General features: G+C 46.1%; 1 protein-coding gene across 2 annotated transcripts in view; it reads right to left on the bottom strand.

Moving 5' to 3' along the window:
• Positions 1–18566, bottom strand: part of XPO6 (exportin 6) — a 100945-nt gene that overhangs the window by 7640 nt on the left and 74739 nt on the right. For both annotated transcript variants that reach the window (XM_030576759.1, XM_030576758.1), the window contains exons 14-22: positions 18137–18229; positions 14367–14511; positions 13636–13782; positions 12073–12262; positions 10697–10852; positions 8989–9103; positions 6889–7060; positions 6237–6398; positions 2368–2466 (exon numbers count right to left, since the gene is read on the bottom strand). In XM_030576759.1, the coding sequence (XP_030432619.1) occupies positions 2368–2466; positions 6237–6398; positions 6889–7060; positions 8989–9103; positions 10697–10852; positions 12073–12262; positions 13636–13782; positions 14367–14511; positions 18137–18229 (1279 nt within the window). The remainder of the gene's footprint in view (positions 1–2367; positions 2467–6236; positions 6399–6888; positions 7061–8988; positions 9104–10696; positions 10853–12072; positions 12263–13635; positions 13783–14366; positions 14512–18136; positions 18230–18566) is intronic.

Genomic DNA, 18566 nt, shown 5'->3' on the forward strand with positions numbered 1-18566 from the left:
GCCCTGTAAAAACAAACCCATCTTCCCCAGCACCGCCCCACCAAAACAGTTGTGGGCCAAAAAGGAAGGTTGGGGGTGGGGAGGTGATACTTTATTTTAAATCAACCAGGGGCTCCCGGCTGAAGAGGTGACTGGGAGCCCTCAGAGTCAAATTAAAGGGCCCGGGGCTCCGGCGGCTGGGGGAACCCAGCAGGGCCAGCTCTAGGTTTTTTGCTGCCCCAAGCAAAAAAAAATTTGGCTGCCCCCTGTCCCAGCCTTGGGCTCCCCCTTGTACCTCCCTGCTGCCCCAGTCCTGGGCTCTCCCCCGCCCCCACACACCCCCTGCCGCCCCAGTGCTGGGCTTCTGCCTTTCTTCCCCACCAGTGCCCTTCCCCCCCGCACCCCCCTGCAAACCTCCTGCCACCCTAGCCCTGGGTCACTGGTAACTCGCTCCCAGGACGGGTCAATGCAGCAGGAATTTTGGATGTGCACAAAACACAGACAGGATTGGTTCCCATATGGTTACAGAGCTGCAGTAAAGTGGAACAATTTTCAGCTTGTGTGATTGGAGGATATCTGGATGCATATTATAAGACTGTCCTCCATAAACGAGGAAAAATTGAGGTGCCTTTATTATTCTTCTGTTCTACTCCTTCTTTCTATGGGGAATTTGCCAATGCAATATCACCGTCTTCCTTTTAAACAAACAAAAAGGCAATGGCTGTTGAAAATAGCAATTTCAGTCCTAATAACCACTGGGAAGCATTTCTTGCTCAATTTTATCCTACTTTCTCTACAGCAAGTTACAGTGGATCAGGATATTTGATTTGGGAGAAATGAAGTAACAGCTGCCCAAACTGAGCTTGAGCACTCCTGAATTTTGAGGTATTCAAATCTGGAAGGCAGGTGCTGGGGGGAGGGGGACTGTGGGCTCCGCAGGGGAGCATGGCAGCAACGTGTCTGGAGCTGCACGGAGCCAGACACGCTGGTCTGAGTGGCACGGTGAGAGGGCTGGGGGTTGGAGAAGGGGTAGGGAGTTCCAGGAGGCAGTCAAGGGACAGGGAGCGGGGGCGTTGGATGGGGCGGACGTTTGGGGGGCAGTCAGGGGACAGACAGCAGTTGGACAGGCATGGGAGTTCCAGGGGTTTATCAGGGGACAGGTAGGGGTTGGGGTCCTGGGAGGGAAGTTGGGGGGGTCTCAGGAGGGGGCAGTTGGGGACAAGGAGAAGGGAGGCTTAGATAGGGGCTGGAGTCCCAAGGGGCAGGGGTCTCAGGAGGGAGCTATCGGGGGACAAGGAGCAGCGGCATTTAGATAGGGGCAGGGGTCCTGGGAGAGGGGTATCAGGGGACAAAGGACCAGCAGTGCTTAGATAGGAGTCAGTTGGGCAGGGGTCCGGGGGAGAGGGCAATCAGCGGCCGCGGGCGGGGATTCAAAGGGCTCTGGGGTGCCTGCTGCGTGGGGAGCCCTGAGCCCTTTAAATCCCAGTCGCGGATGGGAATCTCTGCCGGCAGCCCAGAGCCCTTTGATTCCCGGCCGCAGCTGAGATTTAAAGGGCTCAGGGCTCCCGGTGGCTGCCAGCAGCCCAGAGCCCTCTAACTCCCGGCCGCAGCTGGGATTCAAAGGGCTCTGGGCTGCCCGCAGAGCACCGTGTGTGGGGGATTTAGAATACCCCCGCAGGCCACACAGTGAGGCTCCACGGGCTGCATGTTGTGTAGGCCTGCCCTAAGCTTTTAGTCCTTCCATTCATTCCAACCCAGTCCTTCCTGGCTGTTGGGATGGATGGCACATTTCCCTCTTCTGCCTCCACAAGGGGGAGGCTCCTATCCGGGACTTGCTTTCTTCCCCTCTTCTCTCCATGACATGGAAAGATTAAGTGATGCTGGGGGCTCACCCATTCTGTGCCTCTTGTGCTCAAAGGAGGAGGGAAGATTTGCCCCAGTGAATCCTTTCCTCCTCTCCCATTTTGGGTGACTTCTTCCATCCTCTTCCCTACTGTTGCTGAAGAGCGCACCAGGTTTTTACTGTGACCAGTGTAACAGGTTGAGGGGAATGTTGATTTAATCCATGCTGTGGCCCCAGCTCTATGCCCCTAGCACAATCACCTCTAGAAACATGATGACTCTAGGTCTGCTGCACCCCCCGCCCACAGCCTTTACTCCAAAACCTCTCCTAGGGGTGCTGTATACCACCAAGAACTTGGATTTGCAGCTTTCCAATGCCATCAAGCAGTAATTTCTAGCAGTCCAGGTTCACAAGATACCAGACCATAATACTGTCACACTGCTCAGCCTAGCAGTGGCTCAGGACTTGCTATATAGCCGATTTCAGCACAGTGTCCTCTAGCTGCTGCATACGGCACATATAGGAGTTGACCAACTGGCACTCACCTTGTGGTACAGCTTCTGCTTGGTATTCAGTGTCTCCAGGTAGAAGAGATTCTGTTTAAATAGGTGTATGTCAGGCTGCAGGAAGGACTGGCCAAATGCCTATGGAAAAAGATAGATCTTAGAAGATGGAGTGAGTAGCAACATGCCTAAAGACCAGCATACAGGTTTGCCAGACAGGACTGGAATGCGTGACATCAAGTGCTGGGCAAAGGCAGATCTATATATTAGAGTATTTGGTGCCCAACTGGATCTCCTGGTATCAGAGTACATATCACTTGGCAGGGCCCTCCGTCAGCCCAGAGGCTTCTGTTGTCTGAGCTTTTCAGGTTCAACTCCCATTCCCATACTAGATATACTGCCTTTATACCCTAATCCGTCTCGCGCTCTCCTGCGGGGAATTGCTACCTAGTGCCCAGGCCAGGAAGGCAAGTGACTGGTCTCCTTTGAAACAGACACCTGCAGAAGTCAGCCCAGTGCAGAGTTAGTGCTTCAACCACCCCTTCTTCCCAACGCAGAATCTGAGCGCTGTTTGAAAGACCTGCCTCCTTTTCATGAGCTCACTCACACCCTTCCAGCTGTTAACTGTAAATGGACCTGGCTCAGCTTGTCTCAGTCAACCCCTCTGCCTCCCAGCTGTTTGCCTTCATTGTGAACCTGACCTCACACACAGAGCCAACCCCAGAGTGTGGCTTTCAGCTTTGGCACTCCAGAAAGGCACCATTTACACCCCTCACCCTTCAAGTAATGTTCCTGCCAAACAGGACCCATTCTGAGTTTTCATCAGGAAATATCCTGAAGGAGCTCCCGGAGACACTCCTGTATCTAATATGCCAGACTCCAAGGATACAGGCAGAACCCTATCAAATGCAAAACCCATCCAGAGTAGTGAAGAGCCCATGTCCCAGGACAAACCCTCCAGGAGTTACAAGAACCTCTCATGACAATCCTAACTCCAGTCAACCCACAGAGCAGAGGTGATTGCTTAACAAACCATGCAGATACCAGACCAGAAAAAATGATCAAACTTCAACTGAAGTCTAAGCACATCTGAGACACTCTGAATAGTCCTTTGATTAAGACTCTTGAGAACTGGAGCCAGACTGTTCTCACTGAAGGAACGGCCAGTGATTAAATTCTCTCCCTTTGGTAGTCAGCTAGGACCCAAGTTTGCTGGCTGTATGGGCGGGTTGGAGGATTTGATCTAGCCCAGGGGTTCTCCAACTTCATTGCATCACAACCCCCTTCTCACAACAAAAATTACTACATGACCCCAGGAGCGGGGATTGAAGCCTGAGCCAAAATCCGAGCCCTGCTGCCCGGGTGGGGACGTCAAAGCCCAAATCCCAATGCCTCGGGCAGGGAGGCCAAAGCCAAAGCCCAAAGGCTTCAGCCTCAGGCAGGGGGCGTGTAACGTGAGCTCCGCCACCTAGGGCTGAAGCTCTCGGGCTTTGGCCCCAGCAAATCTAAACCAGTCCTGGCAACCCCATTAAAATGGGGTAGTGACCTACTTTGGGGTCCCAACACACAGCTTGAGAACCACTGGTCTAGATTATGAGGTGCTTTTATCTGGTCAGCTCTTTGTGGGGGCAGGGAAAGAGGGAGAGTACACATGTTGATGTTTTGTTTTAAACATCTGGATAAGCCCAGAGGCCAGGACAATAGGCAGATATAACACATTACTACAGCAAGTAATAAAACAAAAGGAGCTAGAACTGCAGCTAGCAGGTAGCTGAAAGACAAGCCACAAAGGGTCTAGGAATAAAGTTTGCTGGATTTGACTGGACTAGCATCTTGTCGCAGATAGAGGCCAAAGACTTGAGGCTTCAGGAGTGTGACAGTCTCACATGCGAAGCTGCTTTTATATTGCCTCCCATAGGGTACCACAGCTTCCATCATGTAGCAGGAGATTAGATCACCCTTGATAGCCATGCAACTCAGTGTTAATGGTCAAAAATAACCCAGCGCTTTTCAGAATCTAGCCAGTCCTGGACCTGATAGGGCAGCAAGTGCCCAGGCTGGCATTCCGCTGGATAACACAGGCTGGTCTTACCATAGAGAACATTTGCAGAACATTAAGTAACAGCTTTCCATCAAAAGAGCAGGAGCCAACTAGTAAAACCAAGCCGCCCAGAATTGCTGGCAGCTAATATTCAATTACTGATTAAATGCCACTTTAGAAAGGTGCAGCTGAAAGGTTCAGTCCAGTCACACTGTCAGAGAAGGGGCAAAACCAAACATGCTCAGGCAGCCCTGCATAGCCTGGGTGGTAATGCAGAGACGAGCCATGAGTCCTAGTAGATCTCAGTGGAAAGTAAGGGCTTCTCTATCTGAGGAGTTAAGTGCTTGGCAAGCTGAGCTGTAAATCTACAGCCTGCTGTGCACTTATTGTGGACCACATGGACCCTGGAAGCAGTAGCAGGTCACAGCATACTATGGAACTTCCCGTGTGCAGCAGCAGAGTCCACGTGGCCAGTTGGCATGCTGCAGGCTACTGCACTGAAGATTTAAACCCCCGCTTGTCATGCACTAATTATTCGCATACACAGGATACCAGAAAGGGCAGAACAGAGAAAGTAAAATACAGAGTTTAACTCTCCGAATGAGAAAGAAACATCTCCACTTCTAATACCATAGAGAGGACTACTCCTGTGAGCTCTCAATTGCAGGCAGTTTTGTGACTAGGTCTCTGATCTGACCTCTCAATGGATGGCCCTGCCCTCTTGAACTCACTGCCCTGTGCGGGCCTGGCAGACCCAAGAGATCGTGAGCTCCCAGGGCATGGTGCAAAGCTCTGTTTACTCTGAAGTAGGCTGGAGGTAACGAGCTTTGCATCAGGCAGCCTGACTGGGCGATCGATTGGGATGATGTTTTGAATTTTGTTGCAAGTTGCGTTAAACCCATTGGAGAGCTCATCTTGCTCTTAAAGAGGTAAGTACCCACAGGCTCGAGCAGTTTTGATAAATGCCAGAGTAAAATCTGAAACAAGGAAGTCTTATGCTTTTTAGGACTCTGGCTCCCCAGGCTGGAAAGAATGCTATAGGCTTTACCTGCAGGCTATTATATTTCATTTCCCTTCTCTATTCATAGGACCACAGCCTACAGAACAGTGGTTGGCAACCTGCAGGCCACATGCGGCCCATCTGGGTAATCTGATTGCAGGCCGCAAGACACTTTGTTGACATTGACTGTCCGCAGGCACGGCCCCCTGCAGCTCCCAGCTCATCCCTGCGGCTCGCCACTTCCCACAGCTCCCAGTGTCTGGGAACAGCGAACCGCGGCCACTGGGACCTGCGGGGGGCCGTGCCTGCAGACAGTCAACTTAAACAAAATGTCTCGTGGCCTGCAATCAGATTACCCTGATGGGCTGCAAGATGCCCACCACTGCTAAAGAATAGCCAGTAACTGTTCTTTCCTAGATGTGGTGGACCAGATATAGTGGAACATCTTAGAGTAACAAGTCAATGTAAACCCAAAAAGAGACATCTTAGTACCATAGAAGCTTTCCTCACTACTAGACTATCCTATTGCACATCAAGAGACTTGTGGTGGTAAAGGTAACAGTGAAGGTAACAGTGATGCTTTAGTTCTGGATGTGGGGTGTGATGCATCATTGTAGTGCACAAATCCACATTGAGAAAGTGACCCCTTGAGATGCTTACTATCCCTTTACATTCTATAGGGTAAGATAGTCTGTATCTTGTCTACACAATCCCACATGTGAGCTAATCTTTCCATAGCTGTGCAACAAGAACGAAACAAGTTAAACCTAGTTTGAGTCAACCCTGAGAGTGTCTAATTGTCTGGTCACTACGACATAACCTCCCATCAGGAAATCCTAAGTTCTCAAGTTGTGAGAGCTGTTGAGTTACCTGCATAATGGCACTGAACTGTGCTTCATTCTCCATCTGTTCCTCTGCTATCCCTCTCTGGACACTTGCCAGAACGCTAGACTTGAAGAAGTACCGCCAATTGTGATGGAGGACCCGGAAAAGCAGCTCAAATAACTCTGCTTTCACATCAGGAGATGAGCGCTAGGGGAGAAACAGACTCTTAGAACAGACTGCTCTGGTGGAGAGCAGCTACTTCAGTGGATTCCACTATGAATAGCTCTTCCCCATAACATGCAGGTGGTCATCCAGAACAGTATTTCTGACCAGAGATGTTCCATTATAGCAAGGGCATGGCTGAGCTGAAGACCAAGAATTTCAAGCTTATTTTCCTTCAGGGTAAGCATGAGACCCAATGCTCATCTGGGCTACGCAAAAAACCCACCGTACATATAGTGAGTCCTGAAGCCTTGCCTTGAATATAGCTGCAAATTTAGCTTCTTCACAGCTACTATGCAATGACCTCAACCCAGATCAGGCTCCAGATCTAACAGTAATTCTGTCCTAGCTCGCCCCATCTAGTGGCTCAAACTGCAAAAGCATGAAGGATAACAATGAAATTGCTTCTCCCCTCCTCTCCCGCTCAGGATTTTAATTGGACACCAACTCCGCCCGTGGTATGGAGTAGACCTACCTCTGCAATGATGGGGTAGACCTGTTCCATGCACAGCGAGATGATGCTGGGTAAGAAAGGCTTGAACACTTGGCCTGGCTCTTGTACCACCACTTGCAGAATCTTCAGAAACTTCTCAACCACACGACAGCCAGTGCTGCCCTCATGGAGGATGCTCTCTGCTAACTGCTCTCTAGAACACAAACAAAGTCACTGACACTGTCAGAAGTCTGAGAGATGTTTAGACACATTAAAAGATTTGAAGGCAACAGCAGCAGACAACCACCATTAATTTAGTTTGAGGTGTCGCTATAGACTGATTGCAGCCAATCTGAGAAGGGAGCTGGCTCTGTGACTAAGTGACACAAAATCACCCAGGCTTCCACACATTTAGGATGATTAGGGCATACTCAATATTCTCCTGATCCAGACCTTAAAGAGCAACAAAGAACAGGGACATGAAGTCAGTTCTGCAATATTTCTTTTGTCTTAGATGAAACCATAAGGCATTACAATAGCTTTGCCATTTTCTTAATATGCCTCACAGCATTTGCGTGCAGGCCCCAGATTAATGGACTGGTGGGCCATCAATTCCCCCATCCAGTTAGGCCACTATAAACAGCAACAGCACATATCCTGCAGCTGGAAAGGCTATCCTTTCTTGAGCAAGGCACAGATGCGAAATCATGGTCACATACAAGGTGCAGCAGCCTGGAGAAGTTCTTTCCTTCACAGAAGTAGAAGCTCCCAGTCTTGGCCTATGCCAGAGGCAGAGATCAATTCCTGAATGTTGTTTCGGATTCAGAGAAGCAAAACACCCCCTTTTGTTCATACAAGATCTGTTCCCACCTATTTATGAGAGGAGCTTGGGAATGTGATGTGTTTGCTAGCAGAGGAAGGCTTCTTGTGTTCTTGGAAGCATAGAAGATTAGAGTTGGAAGAGACCTCTAAGTCCAACCCTCTGCTCAAAGCAGGACCAACACTAACTAAATCATCCCAGCCAGGACTTTGTCAAGCCAGGCCTTAAAAACCTTTACAGATGGAGATTCCAACATCTCCCTAGGTAACCCATTCCAGTGCTTCACCACCCCCTAGTGAAATAGTTTTTTCTAATATCCAATCTAGAGCTCCCACACTGCAACTTGAGACCATTGTTCCTTGTTCTGTCATCTGCTAACACTGAGAACAGCCAAACTCCATCCTCTTTGGAACCCCCTTTCAGGTAGTTAAAGGCTGCTATCAAATCTCCCCTCACTCTTTTCTGCAGACTAAATAAGTCCAGTTCCCTCAGCCTCTCCTCATAAGTCCTGTGCCCCAACCCCCTAACCATTTTCATTGCCCTTTGCTGGACTCTCTCCGATTTGTCCACATCCTTTCTGTAGTGGGGGGCCCAAAACTGGACACAATACTCCAGATGTGGTCTCACCAGTGCCAAATACAGGGGAATAATCACTTCCCTTGACTGCTGGCAATACTCCTGTTAATGCAGCCCAAAATGCATTAGCCTTCTTGGCAACAAGGGCACACTGTTGATTCATATCCAGCTTCTCATCCACTGTAATCCCCAGGTCCTTTTCTGCAGAACCGCCGCTTAACTAGTCAGTCCACAGCCTGCAGCGATGCATGGGATTCTTTCGTCCTAAGTGCAAGACTCTGCACTTGTCATTGTTGAACCTCATCAGATTTCTTTTGGCCCAATCTTCCCAATTTGTGTAGGTCACTCTGGACCCTACCCTACCCTCCAGCGTATCTACCTCTCCCCCCAGCTTAGTGTGATCCATGAACTTGCTAAGTGTGCAATCCATCCCATTATCCAGATCATTAAAGAAGATGTTGAACAAAACCAGCCCCAGGACCAACCCCTGATGTTGTAACCTGCTTCCTCCCTCCAAGTCATCTGGACTTTTTAAAAAGCATTTTTGCCTCCTTCCCCCAATGGATTCAGTCCTGGGAAAAAATCCAGGCACTTTGAAGGGATGAAAATATTAAAGGACGCTTTAGCGAAGTTGCCAATCAGCAAGGTGCTCATACAGCAGACATTCTCAAGGTAAAGAGCTTCCTCACACAGGATCCAGAAAGAACTACTTTTCACCAGTGTTAGGCAACCAGGGGGACAGGTACCTGGTGAACATGTTTAGGAAGGTCTGTATGATCTGCTCAGTGAAGGGTACTCCCATCTGTACCCTCAGTCCTTGGAAGAGAGTGAGGAAGAAGCTCAGCATCTCATCTGTCACATCTATAACAGAAAGAAGAAAGGCAAGGGAGGGTGTTAATGAGACAGCTGTAAAGCACTGCAAATGTTTGTTTTGTTAATGATCTTACTCCTGTGCTTTCTCCTCTTTTCCCCTTTACTCATTCATGCTGGGATTACCAGCAGGGCTGCCATTGCAAGTGAGAGACTAAGGGCTGGTACGAAAGGTTTATAACCTGACACCTGGTGGGAGCGGCAAACTGGAGTGGCCTTTTATACATACAGCCAGCATGACACAGTGCTAACAGCAGAGAACCCACTTAATTAGTCTGAGCCACTGACATGGAAAGTACTCAGGTGCCTCTTGGGCCACACTCCGTCAGTTCACTGCTTATACAGCATCAACAGGAAGTAACATGAAATTCAAAAGCCACGTGCCTCTGTGCCTTTAAGAGGTGGGGGAAGGGAGGAGGAGAAAAAGGAAACTGATTGGTTTGATTTTTGTAATTATTAAAGAGAGACGGCTGAATTCAGAGGTAATTCCCAGCACATGGCTGTGTGCTTAACTGATTATCACTGCAGAGTCAAGTCTTGTGCTAGCACTGTCTCACACACTTGATTGGGTAATCATGTTAAAGTTGCATCTGCTCAATTCTTCCACTGCGCATGTCCCACCATGGATAAATACTGCAACTGCATGAGACTGTTCACAAAGGTAATTTCACTGTTCTCTTGTCTGTTAGCTATTCACCAGAATGGTTAATCAGGGAGTTGTGACACCAGCTCACCCTGCTGGATATAGTTTGCCTTTAAAGTTATCCTCTGTCCTGTCTCTTACTCTTCCCTCTACCTCCCAGCTCCTTATTTCTCTACACATCCAGGGGAAAGTTGTGTATTCCTGCTCCACCGCAGAAGCTGCCACCTCTCTTTGGGGTACTAGATGTGACCCACGATGGTCTCACTTGGCTGCCCTGCTGCCTCTTTTCTAGTAAGATGCTGGGTACTCCAGGGGCTGTAGCTGCCAGCTGCCTTAGTGCGATACAAAGCCTGCTTCTCAAGATTAACTAGGGTCCCACTCAGGATAAGACTGGTTAGCAAGGACCTCTGGGGCCTGGCTCTGACCCAGCATTCTTTGCTTCACAAGCAGTCTCAAGAACGATCTGTCTTAGTCTGAACGGGCCTACACCTCCACACCTCTTCAAGATTCTGAAGATATGCTAAATGCCAGATGACATTACGTGCAAAACATGTTTTGCTTTTAAATCTCTTAGCCAGGTTTGTTCCATTGTGTGTCTGAGAAGGGACCATTCCCGAGCAGGTATAGGGCATTTTGAGGATTCCGTATATTACACGCTTTCATGACTATGTCCTCATCAGCTGGAGTACCAGTTGTTTAAGCAATTTAATACCATTTCCCTATCAAATGTCCCCTGACCTTTTCCTGATCCAAGATGCAGCTTAACCTAAAAGTTCGCAGTTAAACAGCTGCCCCGAGTACTGATTTACATTCCACTTGGGCAAATAAATCTATGCACCTCATGTATGTGCCATGGCTAATTTTATCAGAATGGGCTTTAGGTGTTTATCAGTAGGTCATAAGAGCTACTCACAGCATTAAAGCTTGTCCTATTGTTATACCTGACTGATGAATGAAAGCTGGGAAGAGGGCTAGTGAGACCTGCACGGATTCCTGCAGTGACTGATAACAGATCTGCCGAGACTTGGTAGACTCTCCAGAGATACTCTCCACGATGTCTTCTAAGACACTAAGTGTCTGGTGAATGATCACTTTGGCTGCAAATCAAGATGAAGAAAGAGTTACGACAGATCTTCCAGAGATACTAAGAAAACTAACCAGGCGGCAGAAATCACTCACTCACATCTACAATGGCCAAAACCTAGAAGCCTTTCCACAGACAAGATGACTATACACCAGCTCAAGTTCCCAATGCAAGAAGTGCTTAAGTGTGTGCCTAGTTTTAAGCAAATAGGCCCACTGAAGTCAACAACTCTCATGCTTAATCCTAGCCATGTGTTCAAGTACCTTGCTTGTCCAAATGGTTACTTCTATTAAGAGACTATGGGAGCACAGAGAAGTCAGATTAGTGGTCTCATTTAAAACACACAGCTAGTTAAAGTAACACCAGACAAGAAGAAAGCAAAGAACAAACATGCTGGAACAATGGGATACACTGGGTCAATTTAGTACTCATGACAATGACAACAGCAGTGAAGACATTACAAGCAAGCACTATGTAAATATCAATGGAGGAGAGAAAACACTGGGCCAATTCAAGCTGCACAGCAGCTTTCAAATGAGTACAACTGTCCTTTTAGGATTGAGACAGCCCAGTCCCCCCAACACTTGTCCCATATATAAAGCAGACCACTGCTCTCCAGAACGTGCCAGGTTTGAATACCTTGTGTCTATACTGTAGCTGTAAGTGATAATCTAGGATTCCAAATAATATTTAGTAGAATGATCCTCAAAACTAAAGCCCCGCAACATGTATAGGAATCCTTCTAGCTAGCAGAGAACACGAAATTTCAACCCCCTGAACCCAACAAGGGTTCTCTATTTCTAAGTCTTGACAAAATCCTTACTATTTTCTCATAGCTGAAATCTTTGGGAACTTTACCGCCAACCTAGATTTCCATCATAATAGCTTAATGGTAGCCACCCAAACTACTGCATTAGCCAGCTAGAGTATTTTATAATGTAATCTTTTCTGCCTAGAAGGTTAAAAATGACAACTTGATCCTGATCTCAGAGCAGTGAAGAAGTGTACTGACAACTCACTGGAGCAAAAGTTCCCTTTAAAACACTCACTGAAAAGGTGGGAAGCACAGTCACATTAACAGTCATTTCGTCAAACTGCTCATACTTCAGCTCCCAAATAAGACTCTGAGTACAGGCTTTCTAGCTAGTGCAGTTATTGGAACAACTCAGCTTAATGACTCCCTATCAGCTGCTGCCCTGGTGGCTGGTTCATATCAGGAAACAGAGCACTTACTGTCCTCCAGCCGCACTTTCCTCTGTGGCAGGATGGCACTGGATTTCAGATGGCGGTATTCCCTTGTGAGGGCAGAGATCAGACTGGCATGGTTGGTTGAGCGAACTGCCCACTGCTGTTCACTCTCTGGGAGATTTGGCCATGGCAGCAACAACACATTTGAGAGCGCTCTGCACACCAGTACCTGGGCCTGGAACCAACGAAACATTAAGCCTTAAAGCTGCGTTGTTTCAAAGAACCTGCTATTGTCTCACTTAAGGGAGACCTCTCTCAGTTTACATGGAAGTGTGATTCTAGCATAAGTACTGAAGAAATCCAGTTTAATAAGAGAGACATTAAGCCCAACATGCATCTGAAATCTTGCAACTCTACAAACTAGAAGGGGAAGGGGAATATTGGGATTAAGGCACTAGACCCAGCCTCAGATCTGGGTTCGGTTCCCAGACTCTCTGGATAACCTGGAGCAATTCACTCAATCTTTGTGCTTCAGTTTTGCATCTGAGTAATGAGGGCTTTGTCTACACTGCGCAGCAGCGTTGACTACAGGGATGTGAATTACAGAGCCCACCAAAGTGTTGTGATCTAACTGTCCTGCGTGAAGTATGTGTCTATACTGCAATAAAAAAAAACTTGCAGCATGACATCTGTGTCAGTGGGCTCCTGCTGCAGGGCTGAAAATAACATTGTAGATGTTTGTGCTCAGGCTGCAATCAGGGCTTTAAAATCCTCCTCCCCTTTGCTATTTTATAGCCCCTTAGCCACAGTCACCTGACCCAGGTGTGCCACTGTTTACTGCAGTGTAGATGTATCCTAAAAGGTATCTAGCTTGCATTAACAGAGTCCTGTTTGAAAGAGGACGTGCGTTAATGCAAACTAGGCATCTTTTAGTTTGTGCCCGTAATGTCCACACAGGGCAGTTAGATTGCAACACTTCGGTGAGCTCTGCAGTTGGCCCTTCTATAGTCCACAGCACTGTGTACACAAGCCCAAGGATAATACTTCCTTGCTCCTAACTATTGTCTGTCTTGTTATTTATATTGTAAGTTCTTTGGGACAGATGCATAGTAGGTTTGTACAGTCCTCAACACAAGACGACCCTGATCTCTGCCAGGGCCATTAAGTACTACTTAATACAAATCAGCATTTAAACTGGGAATGCAAATAAGGAAGCTGAATGGAAGTATTCCTCCCCATGAGTCATAGCCAGCCCTAGAACGCAAAGGTTCAGAGACAAAACTATCAAGTGTAGATAATTCAGAGCTCTTGCCATCATAATACAGCCAGGACATCAAGTACAAGTTACAGGAAGTTAAGATGTTGTTTAATGAGATTTGAGAGTTCCAATTTTATGCTTTTCCTCAGTATTAGTACTTCTACTCTAAAAATTAAAGGCCATGGACATATCCAAGACATTCTGATTGCTGCACATAATGTTTATAAAACCCAGGAGTAACGTCTCTTTCCCTGAAATTGATGTACCATGATGGTAAAAGCTGTGGTATTGTTTCCTCAGGGCACCCAATTAAACTGACATTCTGCATTTGTCTTAGAGTCAAACAGCACCTTATCAGGCAGCCGCTGAGCGGAAGTATCTGTGATCCTGTTGAAAACTTTCTGTACTGCTGGGATTCTAATCAAGAACACTGGCCGCACTGTGGTAGCTAACGAGACCAGCAAGTGGCACGCAGACAACAGCAACTTCTCTTGCACCTGAAAAAGAGAGCATGTGCTGTTAGGCTCTGCAGTAACTCAGTCCCACACAATGTCAAGAAGAGACAGCGGACTTTCTGGGACACAGCACTGGTATTCAAGAGCACACTGAACCTGACAGACAGAACATTCACACAAACTAGCCTTCAAGCACAAGTCAGTATTCAATGGCCTTTAATCAGAACACACATCAGCCCCTTACCACTGAGGTGTGAACATTTCGCAACTCCCAGGTTAAAGGAGCCACAATATAATTAGACCTTTATTAATCCATCTTTACTTAAGAAGCTGCTCTTGCAGCAATTGGCTGTCATTTATTTCTATGAGGCTATTTAAGGCAGCTTTTGTCTTGAAGACACTACCTCCACACCTCACCAAGTTTTTCACCATGTTCTTGGAAAGCAGACAAATGCATTGCACAGGCAAATAAACAGAACCTCTCATCTGCAGATTCACATGTCCTGAGGACCAACCTGCTAAATACATAGAGACAAGAGTAGCATCTGCATGGAAAGTTGGATGTTAATGTCAGGTTTTACCCTCTTGTTTCTCAGAGAAGTATTTGCCCTTTTTGATGAAGGTACCTTGGAGCTGATGAGTGGAGTAATTGCTTCCAGGGTGGTGGAGACTAGAGAGATGAACTGCTCTGGATTCTGCCGATGAACTTCACTGTAGAACTGGGCTAGCCAATGAGAGTAAGCTTGCAATGCTGCCAGTGACTGAGCGTGGCTGGAAGGAGGGAGAGACAATTGTAACAAACATGTGATAAAGGGCATTCCAGAAGGACCACAACAGGATGGCGGAAGTCTCAAACACAGTAAAGTAGTTCTGATGACATGTTACAGAGAGGCACTCTTTTAAGTTAAGGTGGACAATAGCTTTTCCCATTATAAGACACCCAGAACTGTCCATGTCTGAAGTTTAACACATGCATTAGAACTTCTGGAAACTTTAAGGCAACCTGGACAAGATTTTTTTTTTTTTTTTTTGAGAGAGGGAAATAGGAAGGCTGCACTTCTGGAACATTTCTAGAACTTTGTTTGGCACAACAGTCGGCCAAGCTTGATTCAGTTTGATTGCAACCCACTCATGGCCATATTTAAGCACCTGAGAAGGCCTGATATCAGTCTAGTTTGCCAAGGTTTTTATTAGGTGTGCATGTGGGAAGAAATAAAAGCAATTTATGGGGACATGAATAATTCGGTAGAGTTCCTAACTCTGCATGGCTTCAATGGTAGCAGCCACAACAGGGATGGACAGGAAGAAGCAGCAGGCAGTCAAGACGGGAGAACGGGGAGGGACACTAGACCAGCTCTTGCCCATGTGATGAACGAGTATCCCTCTAGCAGTCTAGAGACCACTCCCCAAACCAACTAGTTTCATTTTACGTGTCCTATCCTCATGTACCTATCCACCTGACTGGTGGTAGAAAGGAGAACCTCCTCCCAGGACAGTTTGGGGGCTGGCTCCACACAGGTTGGAGACTGCAAGACTCCCAACACTGAACAATTCAATATATATATATTTTAGACACCTAAGGAAACTTCCAGCCTGGGAACTTTAAGGTACATTTAAGACTAAACACCTATCAGTTACTTACAGGGGACGACCTTGAGAAAATTCTAGTCCATACAAAAAAAACCCCAAAACATTGCAAGGCCTGAAAATTCAATGTGAAGGCTGTACTTAAGTCACTTGAAAGTTTGGAAGTACTTCAAGTTTTTCAGTCCACCTTAACTCTGCCCATAGAACGGAAAACCAAGCGATACTCTGAGCGTCGAGGTTGCAGATATCAACATCAAAGATTCCAAACACTGACCAGTAACTTAACTGGTCTATCAGCCAGAATAAAGAAGAAGTCAAGACTGCACATTTCCACATCTTTTAAACAGAAGGGAGTCTTTAAATAACCACAGTAAGCTTTTCTTCTGAGCTATATGCAGTCAAACTGCTGCACCTTTCAGCCAAAGACACCGGGTTAGATTCCATTCCCCAGGAGTTTACAGGATTTAAAACGTGCAAGTTGTCATGCAGCAAGACTTAAGATCTTGTTTGTAAAACTATGAAGAGTGAGAGCTGGAGCAAAAAGTAGAGTGCTTACATGCCAAAGACTCCTGATAGTGGGCTTCACATGGGCATGCCAGATATTTTATGCATTAAACCATAGCCCCACTCTCCAGCATTCATAGAATCATAGAATATCAGGATTGGAAGGGACCTCAGGAGGTCATCTAGTCCAACCCCCTGCTGAAAGCAGGACCAATCCCCAACTAAGTGGCCCCCTCAAGGACTGAACTCAACCCTGGGTTTAGCAGAACAATGCTCAAACCACTGAGCTATCCCGATATGTCTAGCACACTGCAAATAAAGCACATGGAGCAGATTTCTAAGATCTCTGCTGTCTATGTTAGCAAACTGAATGGCTTTATCAAAACCTCCATCCCGCTAACAGGTGTCCACAAGGGGAAGGTAAGTTGAGAAAAGTGTTTACATCTTGCTGACTTTCAATATCCTTTTTAGCTTTAACTTAATTTTGGATTGCCAAGATAATGTTTAATTCTTGTTGTTTTAAACTGCTCCCCTCCCTCAGTGTTTACAGTTGAACTCTAGACTATTTTTGCCAAGGATTAGCACATGAATTGGGAGTTCAATCAACAGTAAGTGAGTGCAGTTCCTTTAAAATGTTGCCTTTGCCCTAGTACCTGCACCCACCAGATATGTTGAGACAGGTGGCATAACCGACTCTTGCACTATTGCTCCACTATGCATACGTTAGGAATACAGGACAGTTAGCAACAGGTCAAATTAAAATAAACTGCTGGGTTGCTGTTTCAAGTGATCTGTATTTCAGGCTCAATGCCATGTCAAAAGCTACAGACCAGAATGATCCTTACTGATAGTGCTGAGGGAAAGAAGATGGAGGTGAAAGTTACACAACTTCAGTAACAGAATGAAATAAGCACGTGTCTTAAACTGATGTCAGGCTAGGGCAATACGGATTTCTGCTTTGACTGACAGGAGGATTGGATTTATTGATAGCAAGTGGATGAAAAAGGTCAACAAATCCAGAAGAATTCCAGCCTCGTAGGGCTGTTATGAGAAAGGGACAACAGAGCTATTTAACATGAAAAAGTTAAGCTTAGTTTGAACCTAATGTAAGCAACACTCAGTTTGGATTCATAGCAGAGAGAGACTCAGGGGACTTAGTGATAAAACCAATTACCAGCATGGAATCTCAGAAGTTTGATATACAGTATATGCAATCACAAATCAAAAGAAACTTTTCAAAAGGACATGTTTAAACCCTGCTCACAAGGTCAGCTGGCAGAAAAAGACATATTCAACAGAGCATAATGGAGAGATGAAGACCATTAAAGTGGTATTCTATTTAAATGTGGCATCTCAATGCTATTTTCAAGTTTTAACTTGTGGATCAAATTTCCTCATTTTATAACTTGTAAGCTATAAAACCCATTTTTTTCAAGGCATATACTCATCCTGAAATCTGAGAGTTAAGCTGTATTCTGGGCTCATGTATCACAAATAGTAGTAAAGATTGAGGACTAAATTCCCATCCTTAGTAACACCCATGCAAGTGCATTATCTTAAGTGGGATTGCACAATTTAGCAAGGGCAGCATTTAGCTCTGGAATTGTAACTTGGTTAACAGTTCTATTAATGCCTGAGCCGGATAAGAACATGGCTCACTTTCCCATAGTAGTACAGGCTCTGCAGCATTAACAGAAGTAACAAAACATTTGCTACGTAAATCCAGATTACATACCCGGAGCAGGGATGTAAGATGCCATCATTTTGACATGGATTACTTTAATTACCCTAAGACTTCAAGCGAACTGAACTTCCTCGTGGTCAGTACATGGTGTATTATGGGCTGTTATCACTGCTTTGCATTTAGAGCCAACATGGCAGCTGTTTGTCATCTCTGACCCTAACTGATTTCTCTCTTTTTTTTTTTTTTAATTAAATCTCTTATATGAATGGAACTGGGCAGCTGGGCTAAGTACATGAATTGGAGGAAACAGTGGTATGAGTATGAAGAGCAGCTAGTTAGCCTTGATCTGGGGACAGTGACCATAAAGCTTCTTTATGGTCAGCTAGGAAAGACTGGAGGATAAATGTGTATCACTTGGCATGGGAAGTAAGTTGAAGAAAAATACTGACAAGTCTTTGGGATTCCAGTATTTCCTCACCAGGGAGACGAAATAAGGGACCTAAATTCAGACACTGTCTTACTTTCACTCATCATTTCTGGTCCTATGAACACCAATAGTAGGATAACGCTTCGGAAGCCTACAGTATAATTTTGGTTTTGCAGTAAAAGTCTCATACTCACACGTCAATAAGGTCAGGTTTCAATACAGATGGCACAGCAGTTTCAATGTTGTACAGTTTAATCTGGGACCCATACAGTGTTACCTTGACCAGCCTGCCAATAAAGAAGCAAATCAAAGAGTGTGTAGGAATTGTAAAATACAGATGTGCATGTACATCAAGAACAACCAGAATATACTTTATCATAACATGGCACTCTGTTAGACTGCACACTGACTAAATGTTCACACAATCTAGATTGTCTACCACAACAGGGCCATTCTGCATCACAAGCAAATTTCTTCTAAGGAATAGGTACAGTATTTCTGAATGTAAGCACAGGACTATGTATAAGCTGTGATTAAACATATGCTTATTTGGGAGTTGAGGAGAAGTGTTAAATGGAAATCTGATTCCAGCTCTTACATGTACTTTATCAGAGACAGACAGAC

This window comes from Gopherus evgoodei, chromosome 10 (genome assembly GCF_007399415.2).
Source record: "Gopherus evgoodei ecotype Sinaloan lineage chromosome 10, rGopEvg1_v1.p, whole genome shotgun sequence".
Classification (NCBI taxonomy): domain Eukaryota; kingdom Metazoa; phylum Chordata; order Testudines; family Testudinidae; genus Gopherus; species Gopherus evgoodei.